The 21,449-nt window shown below is 44.2% G+C and overlaps 1 protein-coding gene across 1 annotated transcript; it reads left to right on the top strand.

Moving 5' to 3' along the window:
• Positions 1-1,510: 1,510 nt before the first annotated feature.
• KPNA2 (karyopherin subunit alpha 2) lies at positions 1,511-13,969 on the top strand. The gene is made up of 11 exons (XM_081900562.1): positions 1,511-1,666; positions 3,871-3,957; positions 4,047-4,187; positions 4,953-5,041; positions 5,922-6,190; positions 7,533-7,627; positions 7,725-7,988; positions 10,531-10,764; positions 11,504-11,686; positions 12,465-12,614; positions 13,371-13,969. Exons 2-11 carry the CDS (start codon positions 3,895-3,897, stop codon positions 13,458-13,460), a joined length of 1,578 nt encoding a protein of 525 aa, XP_081756688.1. The 5' UTR covers positions 1,511-1,666; positions 3,871-3,894; the 3' UTR covers positions 13,461-13,969.
• The last annotated feature ends 7,480 nt before the right edge of the window (positions 13,970-21,449 follow it).

Raw genomic sequence — 21,449 nt, 5'->3', positions numbered from 1 at the left:
CTGAATGTTGGAAGATTCAGGTCAAAGGAAAATGCTTCTTCATGCAGCTAATTTATGTTAAACTTGCTCCCACAAGGCGAAGTGGGGGCCACCAACTTGGATGGCTTTTCAAAGAGGATTAGACAAATTAATGTAGGATAAGACTTTCAATGACTACTAGCCGCAACTGCTATGTCTACCTCCACTTTCAGAAACACTATGCTTCTGTACACCAGTTTATGGGAATCACAGGTGGACAGAGTGCTCCTGCTGCACATTTTTTGCAGACCTTTTACCTGCTTGGCCACTGTGAGAACTGTTGCAGGGTGTGTGTGTGTGTGTGTGTGTGTGTGTGTGTGTACAGTATCAGTTTTCCTTTTTCTCCACTTCAAAATGTTTTACAAACTTTAAAGCACCCGAGGACTTCCCTTCTTCTCCTTCCATGGTTCATATGACGCATCATACTTTCCTACTACGTTAGTGATGTATGGAAGCGAAAGCTGGACCATAAAGAAGGCTGATCGCAGAAGAATTGATGCTTTTGAATTATGGTGCTGGAGGAGACTCTTGAGAGTCCCATGGACTGCAAGAGATCAGACCTATCCATTCTGAAGGAAATTAGCCCTGAGTGCTCACTGGAAGGACAGATCGTGAAGCTGAGGCTCCAATACTTTGGCCACCTCATGAGAGGAGAAAACTCCCTGATGTTGGGAAAGATTGAGGGCACAAGGAGAAGGGGACGACAGAGGACGAGATGGTTGGACAGTGTTCTCGAAGCTACCAGCATGATGACCAAACTGCGGGAGGCAGTGGAAGACAGGAGTGCCTGGCGTGCTCTGGTCCATGGGGTCATGAAGAGTCGGACACGACTAAACAACTAAACAACAATAACAAAACCCCATCAGTGAAGGTGCTCTATGCATTTCCAAGGGTCTGTCCTGATCTAACAAATGTGCATTTGAAATCTTTTTGCTTTCTAACCCTGATTCAAAATAGATATTATTATGATGATTATTTTTTTTTTTTAAAGTACATGCTATATGGCTTCCTCTTTGCAATGCAGAGCTGCCTGCCACTCCTCTCATATATCAGAGGTTATGACACAGCCTTAGAGACTAAAGAGATTTATTATAAGTTTTGTTGACTCAAACCCACTTCAGCTGCATGAAGACGTAGCTGGCAGGTATACAATGGAGAAAATGGTAAGGTGAGAGCTGAAAGGCAATGAGATACAACAATGGCAGTCCGTGATATTTGGAGCTTCACCAGTTGCCCTGGGAGCGGCTAACGATTCCTCAATCCCGCCCTCCATTCCCGATCCGAATCCGGCTCGGATTCATTCAAAAAAAGCACTAAGCAGTCGCGCGGAATGCTGGGGCGTGTAGTCCCGCGAGCCGGTTTTCTTAACAGCTCTCGCGAGGTCTTGGCACCGGCGGGGACGTTCCCTCCCCTCCTCCTCCTCCTCCTTTCAGGAGCGAGCGCGAGCTCGGAGCGCGTCCTTATTTTCAAATGGACCAATGAGCGTTCCGACTTGGCTCGAACGCACCAATGAGAGAGCGAAGGCGCAGGGAAGTTCAAATCGCGCACCGCGGTGGGCGGAGTATTAATAGTCGTGGAGCGAGAGGCCGTGTCGGGTGCTGCTTGCTGCTGCTGCTGCGACGCGACGAAGCCGGGGCTCCCTTTTCGGGTAGGTGGATACCCCCGACGGTGCCCTGGAGGCACCCAAATTGGGGAAAATGCGTGCGGGACCGCGCTGGGCCCCCCTTTTATAGTACAAGAGAGGGGCATTTGGGGAAGAGGGAGACGCCTCTGGAAGGTTTCTAGGGGGGAGGGGACGGGAGTGGATTCTTTGCTTTTTCTCCTCCCCATCTTCTTTTCCCGCTCACTAGCTCGCTTATCCGAACTGGGTTTTTGCCCTTTCCTCCTCCCTCCGCGGTCCTCTTTCCTTTTGTGCCGCGTCTCTGGAATCTCGAGGGCGACGTGGCGGGTGGGTGGGAGGGATGCTTTGTGGGTGGTCCCTCATAAGCTGCTCTGGCTCTGCTCAAGAGAAGGTTTTCTTTTTCCTTTCTCCTCCTGTTGATGAGGCTGCTTTTTAATGTTGTATTTTAATCTTGTTTTTAATTTGTATTCATTCAACTTGTTTTTATTGTTGTTTGTTAGCCGCCCTGAGCCCGGCCTTGGCTGGGGAGGGCGGGGTATAAATAAAAATTGTTTTTATTATTATCATTATTAGAGAGGCTCGGCGAGTCAAAGTGACTCGAGCCAGAGCCGTTTAGGCAGCTGAGTCCGTCCTTTCCTGGTGGAGAAATGGATACCTTCGCTTTCTCTCTCGCACGTGTTCGCTTAAAGGGGAGCTGGGGCAGGAGAGGTTTAAGAAAGGTTGTAAGGAGTGTTAGAAACTGAGGTGGGATCTACACACACGGAAAAAATTTTTCTGAAAACGCTTTTTTTAAAGCGCTTTTTAAAAAACGCATTGAATTTTCCATAAGGCTCGCCATCGCCATCTAGCGTCACGTTGTATGTTGCACTTGAATCAGGCTTAAAACGGTTCACTTGCGGTTGCAATAATATGAAAGCTAGGAGCTAAAGAGCATCTTAAACCGAGGTAACAACAACGTAAAGCAACGCAACAACACTTTTTTAATAACAAGAATACAAAGCTGAAAATGAATGAACTGCAGCTAAAATATTGTGTTCATTTCCCATATGGTCTAGTCCTTCCCCTGTCCACCCCCTAATATTCTTAAGAGGGTCTCTTCTCCAGTCTTCGGAGAGTAGCTGGAAGTGGGGAGGCAGAAAAAAGGTCCTCCTTTCCTTCCACTTGGCAGTTTTAATATGAAATCTTAGGTGCAGTACTGCGCCCAGAGCTCAGAAACTTGCTAATGAAATTCCCTGTCGTAAAATGTGCCTAGAACAATGGGAGTTTTGAACAGTGTGCGTAAGAACAGGAGGGGCACCGGTCCAGGACTTTCCTATTAATAAGTAACAACCAGTAGGATTGCATCTCAGGGAAATGTGAAAGTGATCCTGAAAATATGAGGTCCTTGAGGACTTAAGGAAGCTTGGCTTTCAAATCCTGAATCGGAGTGTTGAGGTCCCAACTGTAGCAAAGCTGTCCATTCTATTGTTAAAGCCCCAAGGGTTAACTCTTACATGTCACTTTTTCATTCCTTCCTTTTTCCTCGAAGGAAGGAGAATTTGAAAGTGAGTACCCATTCTTGTTTACTCGGAAGTAAGCACCACTGAGTTTAGTGGAACTTGCTCCCAGTAAATAGTTCCTAAGACTGCAGCTGTAATAACTGACACAGCGTCACAGGAATGCCGTAGATTTTGTAGTTATTTCAAATGTTGAGGGTGCCTGAATGAAAGAGGGGGGGCAAACTTGTACGGGGAAGTTAACTGAAGCTTAACAAAACACAATATACCTTATTCTAGGGTTGCCGTATTTTGAAGAGCAAAAAAAGGGACACATTTTTAACTATGTGTCACTATGACGGTTCTCATTTTAAATACCCATGAAAAAAGAGGATGTGTCCTGGAAAAAGAGGACATATGTCAACCCAACTTTATTCTCCTTCTGGTGTTAAGTGTTTTGCAGGCTCCCAAGGCTGTAATCTGAAGGACACTGTCTTGGAGTTGAGAGCCACTGAGCTCAGTAGGACTAGCTCCTGGTCATATTTGATTCTATCCTCTAAGTAATTAGTCTTATTTGAGTTAGGTGAAGAGTAGTTCATGTTCTTGAACAGGTGGCGATACCTTTAACAACTCCACAGGCTTTAGAATATTGAAATAACAGATAAATGACATAAAAACATAAACTTCCTTGGGTTCCTTGCCGGAGAGTCAATATATCAATGCCATAAACAAATAAACTCAAAAATCTCTTTGCAGATTTGAAATCTTGCCTATATCGAGATGTCTGCCAATGAGAATGCTGCCCGTCTCAACAGGTTCAAGAATAAGGGAAAGGATTCTAATGTGAGTAAACCTGACTGTCGTTAGTTTTTTGTTTTGTTTGTGTGCCCAAAAATGCAGTTCGGTTTTTTAAAAGGTTGCTTTTTCACCAGGAAATGAGGAGGCGGCGGGTGGAAGTCAACGTGGAGCTGAGGAAAGCCAAAAAAGATGATCAGATGCTTAAAAGAAGAAATGTTAGCACTTTTCCTGACGATGCCACATCCCCTCTACAGGAGAACAACCGGAACAATCAAGTAAGCAATGAGTCTAGAGGCTCCTCTGGCTCCCTTTCTGGCTATACGGGTGTCTTGTTTTTTTAAAAAAAAATCTTAAGAACATAGGTAGCACCAGTGGAGACTGCCTGCTAATAGAATGGAATCTTTCAGCTGATTATATATTTCATTGTCCACCTTAAATCTGTTCTAGAGGGTTGGGGAGAACCTCTGGGCCAGAATTAGAAGATATTTGGGTAGTTGCAGGGCGAGTGGGGATTGCTGATTATCTTCCTCCCGCCCTAAGCAATTTCATTTCAGCAGCAACCTGCCATCACTGGATATTACCCGTCGGGGGCTTCTTTCTACTGAGTCCACCTACCTCTCTATTTTTTGACTTGACCAGCAGATACTCTTCAGATTTCCAGGCAATATTCATTCCCTGATTCTAAGGATCAAAACTCCAGATTCTACATTCCTTTGCTATTTATGCAGCATAAAGAAAATAATTGGTTCTAGTATTTGAATAAAGAGTATCCACACGTGTGGCTTAAATCTTCCTTTTCTTTTAGGGACAAAATTAATTTGAGCATTGTCTATATTGGAAAACCATCTGGAGTGTTGGAAGGAATTCTGAGTTACTTTCTTTTTTTGTCAGGAAAGAATAGAAATCAGAAATCCAGAAGGCATACATACAACAGCTTTCACGTGTAATTTGTATGTTGTCAATGACTTTGCTCTGGGATATTGCTAATTGGCAAAGAGACTTAATGCGTAGGTGTGTATAACTTGAATTTTCTTTTGCAGGCCACTGTCCACTGGTCTGTCGAAGAAATAGTTAAAGGCATCAACAGCAATAATGTGGAATGCCAACTGCAGGCAACACAGGCTGCCAGGTAAACATAAAGAGACATCCATGTTCTTTGCACCTTGACTGGCATTTTACAGTTCTCAGCACTGAAGAGAGTGGGCAAGCTTTCTCTAACATAATGTTCTTGTCTTAACATCTTCCTATCTAGCCACCCAGAGTGGCTGGGAAAACCCAGCCAGATGGGCAGGGTATAAATAAATAAAAAATATTACTATTTATTTGCCACATCTTCTCCTAAACATTAAATAGTTGACTGCCTTGTTGGAGGATGAACCTAACTAAAGCTAAATGGCACAAGTCTGAATGTGAATGCACATCGGAGGCTGACTAAACCTCAGCTCCTTGTCTTGTAGTTCCAAAACTGGCTAACAATAAAAGTGATAAAGATAACTTAACTGCTAAAATGTTATGGTGCAGATCCCCATCTGGGGTGCTTCGGGCAAGCATCTGTCACTGTGATGCCTATTAAGTCTTCTCCAGTCCAGGCTAGTGCGTTCACATAGCTATGAACCAGGCTGATGGTACAATGTGATTATGAGAGGGTGTCTCTGAAAGCATTAATTTTGAGTCATTGGAGCTAGGGGATCAGTTATGGAACTGTCCCTTCAGTCACATTGCCTATTGCTTGAAAATGTCAGTTCTCATGTAAGAATTCCCCCCCAAAAAAACCTGGTGCCAAAACAATCTGCGGATTTTGTCATTGAAGTTGGGGTGTTTTAAGCCCATGTGACAGAAAATGGCAATTTATTTCATGAAACCCTGCTAGACTAATGGGCACCATTTCTAGGTGGGGTGCTAGTTGTGCATAGCATGCAACAAGGGCTGACTATCAGCTTATAATGGATTTGAGGACTGTCTGTAAAATGTTGATGAACGAAACCAACTTGCTTTCTTCTTCCTCGTAGGAAGCTCCTATCCCGAGAAAAGCAGCCCCCTATAGACCAGATAATCAGAGCTGGCTTGATCTCAAAGCTTGTGACCTTCTTGGGAAGAGTAGATTGCAGCCCTATTCAGTTTGAATCTGCTTGGGCCTTGACCAACATTGCCTCCGGCACATCAGAGCAGACAAAAGCTGTTGTAGATGGTGGAGCAATACCTGCCTTTATTTCCCTGCTGGCTTCCCCCCATATGCACATCAGTGAGCAAGCTGTGTGGGCTTTAGGAAATATTGCAGGTAGGCCAATACTACTGAGCTATAGATATATATATTCTGTGAATTACTTTGTCTATGTGTACTTCAAACATGTATGCAAAATGTGGAAATGGATGATACACCTGAAATCGTGCACTGGAAACTGGATATGGTACCATCAGGACACAGCGTCATCAAAGCTAGAAATTAGGTCATTCGTTAGTCAGATCTAGAAATCCCCCACATTGCTTTCTTGGGCATGCACTCTTAAACAATATTTAAATGTTAAACAATATTTAGTATTTTTTTATTGGTTTCTATTTGTTGCTAGTATAGGATATTTTGCTTTTTAAGGTTTGATGCTTTGTTGTGTTTTTATATACAGTGGAACCTTGGTTCTCGAACTTAATTAGTTCCGGGAGTCCGTTCGACTCCCGAAACCATTTGAAAACCAAGGCACGGCTTCCAATTGGCTGCAGGAGCGTCCTGCACTCAATTGGAAGCCGCATAAGACATCTCCTTCCAAAAAATGTTCGCAAACTGGAACACTTACTTCCGGGTTTGTGGCATTCGGGAGCTGATTGGCTCGACAAGTAAGCCATTCAGGAACCAAGGTACCATTGTACTGTATGTTGTAAGCCGTCCAGAGTGGCTGGGGAAACCCAGCAAGATGGGTGGGATATGAATTTAAAAATTTATTATTGTTGTTGTTATTACTAGGTGGTCATTTTCCTATGACACTGATTAAAGCTTTATGGTCGAAGCTGATATTTTGACCAAAAAGAAATTCTACTCCAACGGCCTTTACTTTGAGATCTGAAAGCTGTTCAGTCAGTAACCAAGGAAACTTTTGTGTAGTTGAATAATTCTGTGAAAGTCTCTCAAGAAATCCTGTGTTTATTGACAGGAATTGAGGTGTAGTGGGGAAGGATGAGTGTGGAAAGCACTTGAAGGGACAGGTGGAGAAAACACGGTCCTTTTGGTCATCCGTGATGCTCCATAAACTCAGGCTGCGGTTGTTTAGTACGTCTTTGATCTGGTCACTCTTCAGCATGGGGGTGCTTAATGCAGGGATTCTGCAGACTGAATTGCAGCAACCTGAAGATAAACTCTGTGCTGATGTATAGGGCCTTATCCAGTTGTGCCGCTTTTGATGTTGAGAAACTCCTATATGGTGGCATCTGATGGCCAACATCTGCTGCATTGTGGGTTTAATGCCTTAACTGCGCCCAAGTTGTCCTATGCCAACACTTCCCTGTGGGTTTCTGCTGTCAACGTTTTATTTACAAAGTGCGGACTCAAAAGAAAAAAAATCATGGCTGTGTACAATTTAAATATCGTGGCGGTGTGTATCTTAACATTCGATCTCAATCTCTACCTTCAGGTGATGGTTCCGCCTACAGAGACCTGGTCATTAAATATGGCGCCCTCGAACCGCTTTTGGCTCTGCTTGCTGTTCCTGATCTCTCTTCTATCGCTGTAAGTGTATGAGTGTTGTGGTGGCAATTTGGCTGCCAGGCACTTCTGTGTTAAAGCAACAGCAGCGCTAACAAATCAACTTGGTGATTGCTTTCAGCTTGGCTACCTGCGCAACGTAACCTGGACTCTGTCAAACCTCTGCCGTAACAAGAACCCTGCGCCGCCCATAGAAGCTATTCAGCAGATCCTTCCCACTTTGGTTCGCTTGCTGCACCACCATGACCATGAAGTCTTGGCAGATACGTGCTGGGCTATTTCTTATTTGACGGATGGCTCGAATGACAGGATTGAAGTGGTGGTGAAAACAGGTCTCGTGCCGCAGCTGGTGAAGCTCCTGGGATGTGGAGAAATTCCCATAATGGTAAGCTGGATACAACAAGAACATATTAATGAAGGTTTGGCAGGGTTAAGAAACCCTGCTTTATTTGGCTGATCTGACAAGATCGTTGCTTTTAATCACAAGCAGCTATCTTCAGCACAGACGGCACATTGTTCCCTAGGAATGTGTTCTTTTTAATTTTAATCTTTGCTCCAATATTCTATGACCTGGAATCTTTTCAGTTAGTACAGCTGCAGTCCAAAACCTACTTAAAAGGTAAAGGGACCCTGACCATTAGGTCCAGTCATGGCTGACTATGGGGTTGCTGCGCTCTTCTTGCTTTATTGGCCGAGGGAGCCGGTGTACAGCTTCCGGGTCATGTGGCCAGCATGACTAAGCCGCTTCTGGCAAACCAGAACAGTGCACGGAAACACTGCTTACCTTCCCGCCGGAGCGGTACCTATTTATCTACTTGTACTTTGACATGCTTTCGAACTGCTAGGTTGGCAGGAGCAGGAACCGAGCTACGGGAGCTCACCCCGTCGCGGGGATTCAAACCGCCAACCTTCTGTTTGGCAAGTCCTAGGCTCTGTGGTTTAACCCACAGCACCACCCAAAGCCTACTTACCTGGGAGTAAAAAAAAAGTTAAAATGTTACTTCCCTAGGAGTAAGCCCCATTGAATGCAGCAGGATTTACATCCAACTAGACTTGGTTAGGTTGCGCTTCTAATGCGCCTCAAACTACAGGGACTGTTAAGTACAGTTGCACTGCCAGGGCAGGGAGTGGCAATAACACATAATTTAATTTCCTCTGACTTGCACCGGGTAGGACTCATTTTTTCCCTGTGCTCATAAGCATCAGCGATAGACTATGCTTTGTTTAATACTTATAAAGTGCCTAGCATTTTCTGCGTGCTGTTAAGATCTTGAACAATCACTGCCCCGCCCCCAGGCTCACAATCGTAATAAACACAAGGAACAGGGAGAGAGCAAGAGTTGAGGAACATGTGTTCCTTCTGTGACTGATGAATGGAGCCAGGTTGTCTTCTCTCTTCCAGGGATGCAGGGATTGCAGCCTCCCGACAGCCTTAAGTCTCACGACTGGTTGTTGTTGTTTAGTCGTTTAGTTGTGTCTGACTCTTTGTGACCCCATGGACCAGAGCACGCCAGGCACTTCTGTCTTCCACTGCCTCCCCCAGTTTGGTCAAACTCATGCTGGTAGCTTCGAGAACACTGTCCAGCCATCTCGTCCTCTTTCGTCCCCTTCTCCTTGTGCCCTCCATCTTTCCCAACATCAGGGTCTTTTCCAGGGAGTCTTCTCTTCTCATGAGGTGGCCAAAGTATTGGAGCCCTCAGCTTCACGATCTGTCCTTCCAGTGAGCATGATTTCCTTAAGAATGGAGAGGTTTGATCTTCTTGCAGTCCATGGGACTGGTAGCAGAGGCCAAAATGTACCTCCCTTTCGGCTCTGCTGAACGTGGTGGCTGACACTCTTTAGTTCTCCTGAGTAGCGTTCATGCTGGATATTGAGAAAGTAGACTATAAGTCGGCACCCAGAATCTGGATAAAAGGGGAAAATCTGTAATACAGGGCAGTTGTCCAAGCCACACAGCTTGCATCAATGGATACCTCATTCATTCATGGTGCAAGCACATTGAGGAAGGCTCTGCAACAAGTTTGGGTCCCTTTCCTCACACTTTGATAGCCATGACGAAAGGACTCCTTTGATTTTTTCCCTCTGGGCACACCTAGGCCACTTTACAGTATATAATTGGGCCCTTAGAATGTGTATGGCATGGGATCAGCCACGGTGCCCATTCCATGCAAGCAATTCAAACTTTTAAAATAATATATGAAATAATAAAATAATATACTTTAGAAATATTTCAGGACACACACCCCTTCCCCAATAATGGATGACTAAAATTCCAGGCTGCCCAGCCATCCGTACAGGTGAACGTGCTGTGGGTTGATGCCCATTTTTAACAATTTGGGGCCCAGTTCAAAGAGTTCCTGGTCCTCCCTTTGCATGGTGACATTTTCACAGAACGCTGCCTCGAAATGCATCCAAAGAATGTGCCTCATCAGGAGGAGTGCATAAATGTAGCAGGAGCAAGGCGCTTAAAAAATAAAAGTGATGTCTCGTTTCTTCAGTGCTTTGCATGATACCATGTCAGAAATGTGCGACTTGTTGTTTGTGTTTTAGGCACTGAAATAAAGAGCTGTACAGTAATACCTATTATTATTATTATTAATAATAATAATAATAATTAATAGGACCCTTAATATAATAGCCAAGAGTCTGCTAAAAGCTAGATCTATATACTGCACACAGTACGAAACTCTTTCAAAAGATCCATTTAGGTTGTCTCCATCGTGTGTTGATCTGATGCTGGTGCCAGTTGGATGCTTGTCATGTAATGGGTCCCTAGCCAGCTGGAGACTGACTGCTATCAGTGAACACTGGATTAGGCAGCGTCACCCTTTGATTCCTCTCTTTAATAGTATGATATAGCTAGCTTAATATGTGTGGTTTATGAATATGCTTCTCAAATGGCTTTAAACCATTCCCCCCCCCTCCAGACGCCTTCATTAAGAGCCATAGGGAACATTGTCACGGGGACTGATGAGCAGACACAGATTGTAATAGATTCGGGAGCACTCGCTGTCTTCCCCAGCCTGCTTACTCACCACAAAAACAACATCCAGAAAGAAGCAGCCTGGACCATGTCTAACATCACTGCCGGCCGGCAGGACCAGATCCAGAAGGTTGTGGACCACGGGCTTGTCCAATATCTCGTTGCCATATTGACAAAGGTAAAAAAAGGAACCTAAACCTAATCCCCCCCCCCCATGTGCCATTTCTGCCGCAGACGAACACTGCTTTTTAAAACTTTTAATACCAATATTTTTGTTGCCAATATGTTTGGATCAGTTAGATCCCAGAGATTTGGGCTGAGGTTTGGAAAGCACACGGAGCTTAAAAGAAGTAACAGGAAAGAGCATCACTCTCTCAACTTCTTCCTTTTAGCCCTATGTATTTTTCAAGAAAGAAAAATGATAAGTTCTGCGGGGGCGGGGGCTCTATCTTCATGGGCACAAGGTGAAGGTTGCAAGAGTACCATTTTATTCATGGGCACCAGGTTGGTTGACAAAAAAAGGAAGGCCCTCTTGGGACACAGTAAAGCATATAAAAAAATACCATTGCTTTAATACTGCGTTTTTTAAAGAAAACTTTCCTCAAGCGCATTCATTGCCTGCATTTAACACATTCAACTATAGTAACATTCATGAACTGGAACAAGCCCAAGCAACTCTTCACAACCATCAATGTGGTTTTTTTTTAAAAAGTATTATTAGAAAGCACTTTGAAGGGCTGAACAGAAGCTGTAACAATTAGCTATAAACGGTTTCCTGGACTTTCGTAAGCACCTCCCCAGATATTTTTTCCTGAGTTTTTCAACGTGAAGTATCTTGTGACCAAACCTCCCTTTGACTTCTTCCTGACCATCATTGCTAGCTTTGTGTAATAATACTCTTGTGTGTATTAAAACAGGGAGACTTCAAATCTCAAAAAGAAGCGGTGTGGGCTGTGACCAACTTCACAAGTGGTGGAACAATTGGCCAGATCATATACCTTGTTCAGGCTGGTGTGGTGGAACCACTGTTGAACCTGCTGGTGGTTAAGGATAGCAAAACCATCCTAGTGATCCTGGATGCCATTAATAATATTTTTGCGGTAAGTTGACCCAAAGAAGCCTGGGGGCCGGTTCCAAATGCTCAGTACTGTTAAAAGTGAAGGAGCATCGTTTAAAGAAGATTGGAAAATGTTTGTTGAATATATGGGGGGGGGATTGTGTACGCTTGAAAACGTTGGCAGCATTAAGATAAATTCAACAGTGTAAATAAGTTTTAATGGAAGTAATAATGGAATACTGAATGGTTTAGTTTATGTAAAATATGCAGTGATTTATGTTATGCAAAATGAACCATGGAAAGAGAAGAAGGTAAGTCATTGATATTTTAAGGTTGTTTAAATGAATATTCTGAATTGTTATATATACACACACACACATACATATACATATATACATATACACATACACACACACACACACAGTGCTTTTTTCTTTAAAAATGTTTAGGGATACTTTCATTTTGACACAATAAAAACCACCATTTTATAGTTCAAATTGTGAAAAATAAATACAGTAAATGGACAAAAATGTTTAGGGGTCTGTGTACCCCTGCGTCCCCCCATAAAAAGCACTCTGTGTGTGAGTGTGAAGGAACATTGGCTAACAGTATCCTGCAGTATTGGGCAATTGCTTCTAACTGTTACAGCAAGAAAGCCCATGATGGTTAAAGTTGCACCAGCGCCTCTGCTTATGGTCATATAGGCATACACAGTATTTTCCATAACTGCTGTTATCTGTACTATAAGGCTTTGAATCTAGGATGGGGTTTGCAGATGGATAGATAACGGTGCTACCAAATGTTACGTATTATTCTGACAGGCAGCTGAGAAGATAGGCGAGACCGAAAAGCTTTGCCTCATGGTTGAAGAGTATGGTGGCTTGGATAAGATTGAAGCTCTACAGTCCCATGAAAACGAGCAGGTGTACAAGTCTGCGGCAAACCTGATTGAAAAGTATTTCTCGGCAGAGGTGAGCAAGCTCTGAGCTGGCCAAGTGGCAGTTGCAGTGTTGTGAAACAGTGGCAGTTGTACCATATAAGAGATTCCATCATACTGATCAGGGGTTAAAGCGTGTTCTGATAGCTGTCAGTGCACGGATGGTGCTGTGGTCTAATCCATTGAGCCTCTTGGGCTTGCTGATTGGAAGGTCGGCGGTTCAAATCCCGGGTGAGCTCCCGTTGCTCTGTCCCTTCTCCTGCCAACCTAGCAGTTCGAAAGTACGCCAGTGCAAGTAGATAAATAGGTATCACTGTGGCGGGAAGATAAACAGCATTTCCGTGTGCACCGTTTTCCATCATGATGTTCTGTTGTGCCAGAAGCGGTTTATTCATGCTGACCACATGACCTGGAAAGCTGTCTGTGGACAAACGTCGGCTCCCTCAGCCTGAAAAGCAAGATGAGCGCTGCAACCCCATAGTTGCCTTTGACTAGACTGGGGTCCTTTACCTGTTTTTACTTTTACTACTGTAGGGTTTTAGCTGGTTGTTAAATTGTTGCACTGTAAATAAAAAGCAAAAAAAAAGCTATTGAGTGGCAAAGAGGAGGAATGTTTGCGCCAGATGTACAAAGGCCATCTTGCACCTTTTTTAAAAAAGGTTTGTATGTGCCAGCTTGCGCTAAATCAGGTTGAAGCTAATGGACACACTGACTTTGCTCCTAGCCATCTTATTGGTTGCTGTACCTGCACACTGATTATTATACTTAAAAGTTTCTTCTGCTTGTTTAGGAAGGAGAAGATGAGAGTGTCGTCCCGGAATCCAGCACTGATGCATACAATTTCCAGATTCAGGACACTTCCAACGCGTTCAACTTCTAGCTGTTCTGTGTGACACCGCATTCAACCTCTCTAATCTGTCTTTGTCTCCTTCATCTTCTTTTTACTGCCTTTCTTCTTTTTTTACGTGAAATGTGAAGTAGCACTTCGTTACAACTGAAATGTACTTGAACAGTTCATGGCAGAGTGTTTATGCTTTGTGAACTGGCCAACTGTCTTCCTCTACCTGTTTTTTTTGTATAATTGTAAATTCTTCAGTTCTGTTTCTTTGAACTAACCTTCAGCAGCGAAGGATTTGCTGGGATTTAGGCTGCTCCATATGGTATTTGGAAGACTTTAAAAACAGCATGTGGGATCTGGACTTCCCGATAACCTCCCAAGCCTGCTAAACACATATGCACACAGAGCACAAGGGATGTAGTCATATCCTGGCAACATAGCCATCTCAATGGAGTTTGTGCTTCCTTGGCTTTCAGGTCAAAGCCTTCCAAATACTTTTTTTAAAGAGTTCTTGTTCAAACTTAATAAACTGGTATCTGCATATAAGCAAAGTTGTTAATCTCTTCTTTGAAGATGCAAAATAGTGCCTGTAGCTGTTGAACTATAAAATACAATGATTAAAAGACGCAGTAACAATTCATTTGGGAAAATAAAGCATGCAACAAAAGAGACAATTTGAAAGCATGATGAAACGGGTTTTTAAAAAATGAAATGAAAAAATGGGTGTGTAAAGAGGTAGGGAGCAATGCGATGGTTGGATTACTCCTCCTCTTCCCACAAGGGGCAGGCTCTTTAGGAGAAGCAAAGTGATCGTTTTTGCTTTTGTCACCATCTGTCTCCAGTACTAAACTTGTTAAAGGAGTTTGGTTGCGTGCTGTTCTAGATAACACGCTTAGAATAGCGATAGCTGGTGGAAAAGGAGGCTCACCTTTGTCCCTGCCTTGCTGCTGGCTGGATCCTACCTGACTACCTCCACCTGTTCTCATCTGCCTCTTAACTATAGTGACCCCAAAGACTGTTCCTTGGTAAGAACAGCATCTGGCATTGTTCTGATAGTAAATATAAAGTGCATTTGTGGCGCTGTGGGCTAAACCACAGAGCCTAGGACTTACCGATCAGAAGGTCGGCAGTTCGAATCCCCGCGATGGGGTGAGCTCCCGTTGCTTGGTCCCAGCTCCTGCCAACCTAGCAGTTCGAAAGCACGTCAAAGTGCAAGTAGATAAATAGGTACCGCTCAGGTAGGAAGTTAAACGGCATTTCCGTGCACTGCTCTGGTTAGCCAGAAAGCGGCTTAAGTCATGCTGGCCACATGACCCGGAAGCTGTACACCGGCTCCCTCGGCCAATAAAGCGAGATGAGTGCCGCAACCCCAGAGTCGGCCACGACTGGACCTGACGGTCAGGGGTCCCTTTACCTTTTTAAAGCTACTTGAGCTACAGCTACAGGCAGTGCTAGAAATGGAGATATGAAAGCTAGGAGCTAAATGGCAACTTAAACATAGGTTGTGGGCCCAACAATGCAATGTCTAAGTGTGCTTTTTTATAACAAGAATGCAAAGCTGAAAATGAATGAACTTCAGCTAAAATATTATGTTCATGTTTCACATGGTCTAGTCCCTCCCCTGCCCCACCATCCTAATATTCTTAAGAGGGTCTCATCTCCAGTCTTCAGAGAGTAGCTGGAAGTGAGGAGGCAGAAAAAGGTCCTCCTTTCCTTCCACTCTGCAGTTTTTAATCAGAAATCTTAGACGCACACCCAGAGCTCTGAATTTGCTCACCTTAATGAAGTTCCCTGTTGCAAAATGCGCCTAGAACAATGGGAGTTTCAAACGCTGGTTAAAGGCAAGTAACTTCGGCACCTTGCCTTTTCCTGAAGCTGAAATGGCCATCTGCTGGCTTCTCTGGAGAAAACCCTTTAAATGTGAAATGGGTACTGGCTAATCTTCACAGATCAACATGGATGGAAACTGGGGAAAGCACTCTGTGCTGTTATTCTAGTGGGACTGGCACTGGCTTCTGCTAGCACAATGAATTAGTTGAAGGGCTTCATTGATTGAAGGAATTTCCTGGGTGGAAATGAGCTTTTGGGGGATAAATCTGTTGTGCTTGTGTTTTTAATATAATGGCTGTTTATATCCTGTGAGGCTCTATCCTTTAGTAAACAGTCAACCTCTTGTTAAACCCAGCAGAGCTTCAGAGTTTGTGATATAGCTGTGAGCTGTGGGGATCACTTCCAGAATGTTAGCCTGGATCTATAATTCTTTGTTAGACAATCAAGTTCATTATACAGTGGTACCTCAGGTTACAGACACTTCAGGTTACAGACTCCGCTAACCCAGAAATATTACCTCGGGTTAAGAACTTTGCTTCAGGATGAGAACAGAAATCGTGCTCCAGCGGCAGCAGGAGGCCCCATTAGCTAAAGTGGTGCTTCAGGTTAAGAACAGTTTCAGGTTAAGAACAGACCTTCAGAACGAATTAAGTACTTAACCCGAGGTACCACTGTATTTCCTGCCTAGTGCCTGATCTTGACAATTAGAGTGTTGTCAATCCTGTGTAATCCCTGCTGCCACCGCCGAAAGATTAGTTGGGTTTCTCTCAACTTACTAAAATTATAGTCTTCCATTTTTCTTTTTGCAATGTCTTGATGGTAGGGAAGTGTTGCAAAATGCTTGAATCAGGCTTCGAACAGGCATCAGCTGTCCAGGAAATACTCTGAATAGCTGCTTGCCCTAGAGAATAAAAAGCCAGAACGTTGGAATGTATTATTGCTCTCCTTTTTGTTAAAGGGGTGCGGGGCAGACAGAAGTACTCTGAGGCTGCTGCCTCTGAGGCAGACAGCAACCTTGTAATGCTCTCCTTTCTAAAGGAAGTTCTCCCTTGCTACAAGATTGGCTTGGCAAGTATTGAACGCTACTTAAGTCTCACATTATAAAATGTGAAGAAGCTGAGTAATAGCAAGACTTCACAAAATTATGAGACCTTGAAAAAACATGTTTAGCTCTAAACTGCAGAGCCTAGGACTTGCCGATCAGAAGGTTGGCAGTTCGAATCCCCACAACAGGGTGAGCTCCCATTGCTCGGTCCCTGTTTCTGCCAACCTAGCAGTTCAAAAGCACGTCAAAGTGCAAGTAGATATATAGGTACTGCTCCAGCGGGAAGGTAAACGGCGTTTCCGTGCGCTGCTCTGGTTTGCCAGAAGTGGCTTAGTCATGCTGTCCACATGACCCGGAAGCTATCTGCAGACAAACGCCGGCTCCCTCGGCCTATAGAGCGAGATGAGCACGCAACCCCACAGTTGTCTGCGACTGGACCTAACAGTCAGGGGTACCTTTGCCTTTTATTCCATACAATGGTAGTAAGAAAAATATGACTGGAAAATCCAGGCCAAAATGTGAACCTTTAAGAGGAGTTCTATGCCTTTCTTCTGGGTCCTTCAACTCCTGACAAGTGGGTGGGAGGACTCTGTTGCAAAGGAGAATGAAAACCAGCCTTGCTTTCACTGGATTTCTGCCTCGGCTCATTTATCTCTGACCGGTAATGAACTTGGGGAGTTGGGCCATCATTCAAGGCACACAGACACCCCTACATTCTACTCACAACACCCAATGCATTTGAAGCAATTGTGTGGACTGCAATTGAATTTGTTTTTAAGAAGATGCACCCTCGCAGATGACTTCAAGGTTGCCAGAAGCGGTATCTTTCGACCAGCAAATGCCGGGGTGAAATCCAAGACTTTTAAAAATGGTATGTGAGTGCTTTAAATATATGCTGTGGCAACTTATGACCCGAGCAGAATAGGGTACATCTGTCTGCATCTTTAGCAGGGAGATAAACAAGTGTGAAAAGGATGGAAAGTGCTTATGAGTACAGAGAGCAAGAAACGATATTTCTAGTACAGTCAAACCTTGGTTTTTGAGCATCTCAGAAGCCGAACACCAAAAACCCGGAAGTGAATGCATCCGTTTTTGAAGGTGCCTCGGAAGTTGAACGGCTTCTGAGGCACTTTTCTCAATTTTCCCCATTGAACTTGCTGACAGCCCTTCAATTCTCGATTTTTTAACATTTCAGAAGTTCGAAAACCGTGTTTCTACTGTACAGCAAACAAGTTAGATAAAGAAAACGATATTGCAGGCATTGCAGAGGGAGAGATTATGAAAACAGTACAATGTTTTTAAGGAAGTAGAACAGGATCCTGGTATGATATATTTTGCACCTGTGCAGAGGGTCTTGGGGTCTCTGATTTCTGCCCTCCAGACAGCACCATAGAGGTCTATGACAATATTTTCACTGTTAATGTGGAGACCATTTCAGTGCCATGATTTCTGACTGTAGTACAGAAGAAGGCCATGAGAGGGCAGTATGCCCTGACTTTCAACCCAGCTTTAGTAAGCTTGGACTTTTTCCATCAGTATGCTTTAGCCTCTATTGTGAGCGATTACATCTAGAGGAGGAATGACCCTGCACCTCCTAAGCAGCTTGCTTGATGTGTGTCCATCTTCCCAGGATTACAGTCAGGTGGTCAGTGATGGATTGAACAAGCCCTTCCAATGCACAGGTAAAGTTGACAGGTTTTATGTTGCAAAGACATTGTGCGGATTTCTTGGTAACCCTCTGGATCATGGGTAGGCAAACTAAGGCCCGGGGGCTGGATCCGGCCCAATCGCCGCCCAAATCCGGCCCATGGAAGGTCCGGGAATCAGCGTGTTTTTACATGAGTAGAATGTGTGCTTTTATTTAAAAAGCATCTCTGGGTTATTTGTGGGGCATAGGAATTCATTCATTTTTATTTTTTTATTTTCAAAATATAGTCCGGCCCCCCACAAGGTCTAAGTGACAGTGGACCGGCCCCCTGCTGGTAAAGTTTGCTGACCCCTGCTCTGGATGCTTCAGCCTATATCTCCATGCTTCACCCCCTTTTTATAGCAAGACATCTCAGCCTCAATATTCAATAGGAGCAAACCAATGTTTAGGAGAGAGTATCATTGAATGAATTAAACGAAGCTTTATTCTGCCCTTTCTTCCAAGGCGTTCAGTCACCTCCGCCCATTATTTCTTTACAACAGCCCAGGAAGGTAGGTGATTCGGCTACGGATAGTGAGTGACCGGCCAAAGTTCCACACTGAAAGCTTCATGCCAAAGTGGGGATTTTGTGTTGTTGTCATTTTGTAGAACTTCAGCTACAGGAGACAGAGGCACTACAGTGGTACCTTGGTTGTTGAATGGCTTGGCTCCTGAACAAATCAGCTCCCGGACGCCGCAAACCCGGAAGTAAGTGTTCTGGTTTGCAAACGTTTTTCAGAAGCCAAACATCTGACACGGCTTCCTACTGAGTGCAGGAAGCTCCTGCAGCTAATCGGAAGCCGCACCTTGGTTTTTGAATGGTTTGACAACCAAGGTACCACTGTATTTGGTTGCAGGGGGGAAAGCTAGACGCATTGTGAAGAACTGCGCAATGGCTTTCCGGGTTGTAGTTCAGCAATTGCATTGAGGAGAGATCACCTAAAGTCATGGATGTAGGCCCAGGGAGCCTCGAGGAACTGGAAAAGCGAAGGTTGAGAAAACTTCCTTAGCTTTGCTTCATCCCACTGAAATTCTCCTGTGCAAATCGAACTCTTTCAATAATCAGTTAAATAAGTACAGCTGGCCTAGCGCAAATGCGATGCGTAAGCGATAAAATGTGCACATCGTGGTGGTGGAGGGGAGAATTTAAGTTGATATGGCATCCTGTGCTTAAGTTTGCTTTCCTGATAGCTTGCTTATGCTGCTGCATTGAAATACTGTGAATGAGAGAGAGAGATGCCAACATTCCTAGACATTCTGGTCCCGAGGTGGACCCCAAAATTGCGCCCCTACCCTGCCAGGTAAGAAGGGGTGAGGGAAGAGCTACATCAGGGACAAAGGAGGAAGAAAGATCGACATTGGGATCTGTTGCCTCTGGGGATCCTACGACCCGAGGTACTCGCCTCACCTTGCCTCATGTGTGTGTGTTTTGAAAGGTAATCAGTGATCCCTTTAAAAAGGCAATGAAGGAGCCTTCCCTTCTTTTGTTCTCCACTATCACATCCTGTAGGGGATTGATCATTTAGCAATATCAACAGCCTCAAGTCCACCCTTCCCCAAGTCGTGAACTAGTTCTGAAGCCCATGGGAGTCCAGGTCGGAGGTGCTGGACTTTAAAAAAAACTTATTTCAATAATTTTGCAACCAGTTTAATGTTTCAAAACTCAACTTCCTTCCCCCTCTTTCTGCGGTTCCTTAAATTTATTTATTTTTATTTCCTGCATATTCCAAATGAACTTCATCATTTGTTCCATCTACGTTAAATGTATACTCTTATAAAACTGCCAAGGTTCTTATCTGTTTACAGTTTGTTTGTCAATCAGAGGCTCTAGACCTGCCAGAAAACCATGAAGAGGAATCACCAGAGTGCTTATCCATCATCTAGATAATGTCACCTTCACCCACTATTATGAAGCAGATGGAAAAAGAGTGCTTTTCAACTGTTGGATTGGCTAACACAGCTTTGGGCCACAGACAGCCAAAGCAGTCCTTCTCTTAGTTCTGCGTGGATTAATCAGAAGCAGCGATTCCCCATGAAATGTCCCCCCTTCCTTCCTTCCTTCTCTCCCCTCTCCGTCTTGGAGCAGAAACAATACTCGGATTGAACTTGACATTCTTCCTTTCTGAATAGACTCTCTAGGAATGGGGAAGGGCTTTGAATCACCTCCGCATACCATTTAATTTCCTCTAGTGGCTAGAAAAAGAACATTGTTTCAGCCAATATAATTTACCACAAGGAGAGTATTAGAAAGAGTAGCATCTGACCCCCCTCCCCCCGGGGAAAAAATGCCGCATGGCATGGAATAGATTATAGTTTTTTTAAACATATACATTTTTAGTTTTACAGCTTTTCTTATTGTTGTTTATGGTCACATTTTGTTATGATTATTTGTTGGTTTTCCCCACCTCGGCACCTTATTTGTTGGTTCTGACTTATATACGCATGTTGTGCAGATTAATTTACACACACACACACACACACACACACACACAATGTGTTATAATAACAAATTATTATATATATAAAAAAAGAAAAGGGCACAGTCTTGGGCAGGAAAATGTATTGGGTGTAACAGTGTACAGAGCTGAAGGTAGATGCTGTCTATTCAAACCGTGTGGCTTTCAATGGGATGGGTATTTTAATGGGCATCTTTGGCCAAATTCTGGCACAACTAATCACATGGCTAGACTTGGAGGGGGATGCTAAAATATTTCTTCACAGACTTCCGGGTCGGCGCCATCGCCGAATGGCGGGCTCCCTCCGAGCTCCGGAGGGAGCCTGCTCGGCAGGGGCTGGGTCCTACCGCACCGGCGATGCGGGGACCCTCAAAAACCACGGCCAGAGTGAGGCCGTGGACATGGAGACTCGGCTGGCACCGTTAGCGCCCTCCCGGCTCGTGAAGGAGCCTTTTTAAAGGCTACGGATCGGGCGCCGGGGAGAAGCGTGGTGCTTTGAGTTCTCTGCTATCCCTGCCGAGCGCAGCCGCATGCCATCCGGCGGAGAGCGCTGACTTCTTCTATTGAAAATCTGGACCTAAAAGAAGAACCCGTGAGTAATTGGATTATGGATTAAAAAAGAGGGATAAATTTTTAAAATCTGGAGCGAACGGGGGAGGTGGAAAAAAGGAAGTCAGCCTACCCCTTAATTGTAGAAGAGCCAAAACAAAGGACTTAACGACTAAGATCGAGCGTATCTCTATCTTCATGAATTAGCAACTTTGCGAGGGAAAATTATAAGACTGTGCTGGAGGAGAAAAGTGGAATTTGTATTAAAAAAACAACCCCCCCCCCCCGGAATCCCTGGAGTGATCCGCGAAACTACCTGGGGAAGAGCATCGGGAGTTTTGACAGCTGTCAAAGGCTGTCAAAACGGAAGAATAAAGCAGGGACTTTGCTTTGAGGACTTTGCCGGTTACATTTGTTTTAAATTGTATATAAATTGTTTCAAATAAGGATTTACAAATTATTTG

This window comes from Podarcis melisellensis (assembly GCF_964234715.1).
Source record: "Podarcis melisellensis genome assembly, chromosome: 2".
Taxonomy (NCBI): domain Eukaryota; kingdom Metazoa; phylum Chordata; class Lepidosauria; order Squamata; family Lacertidae; genus Podarcis; species Podarcis melisellensis.
This window is presented reverse-complemented; position numbering and strand designations above follow the sequence as displayed.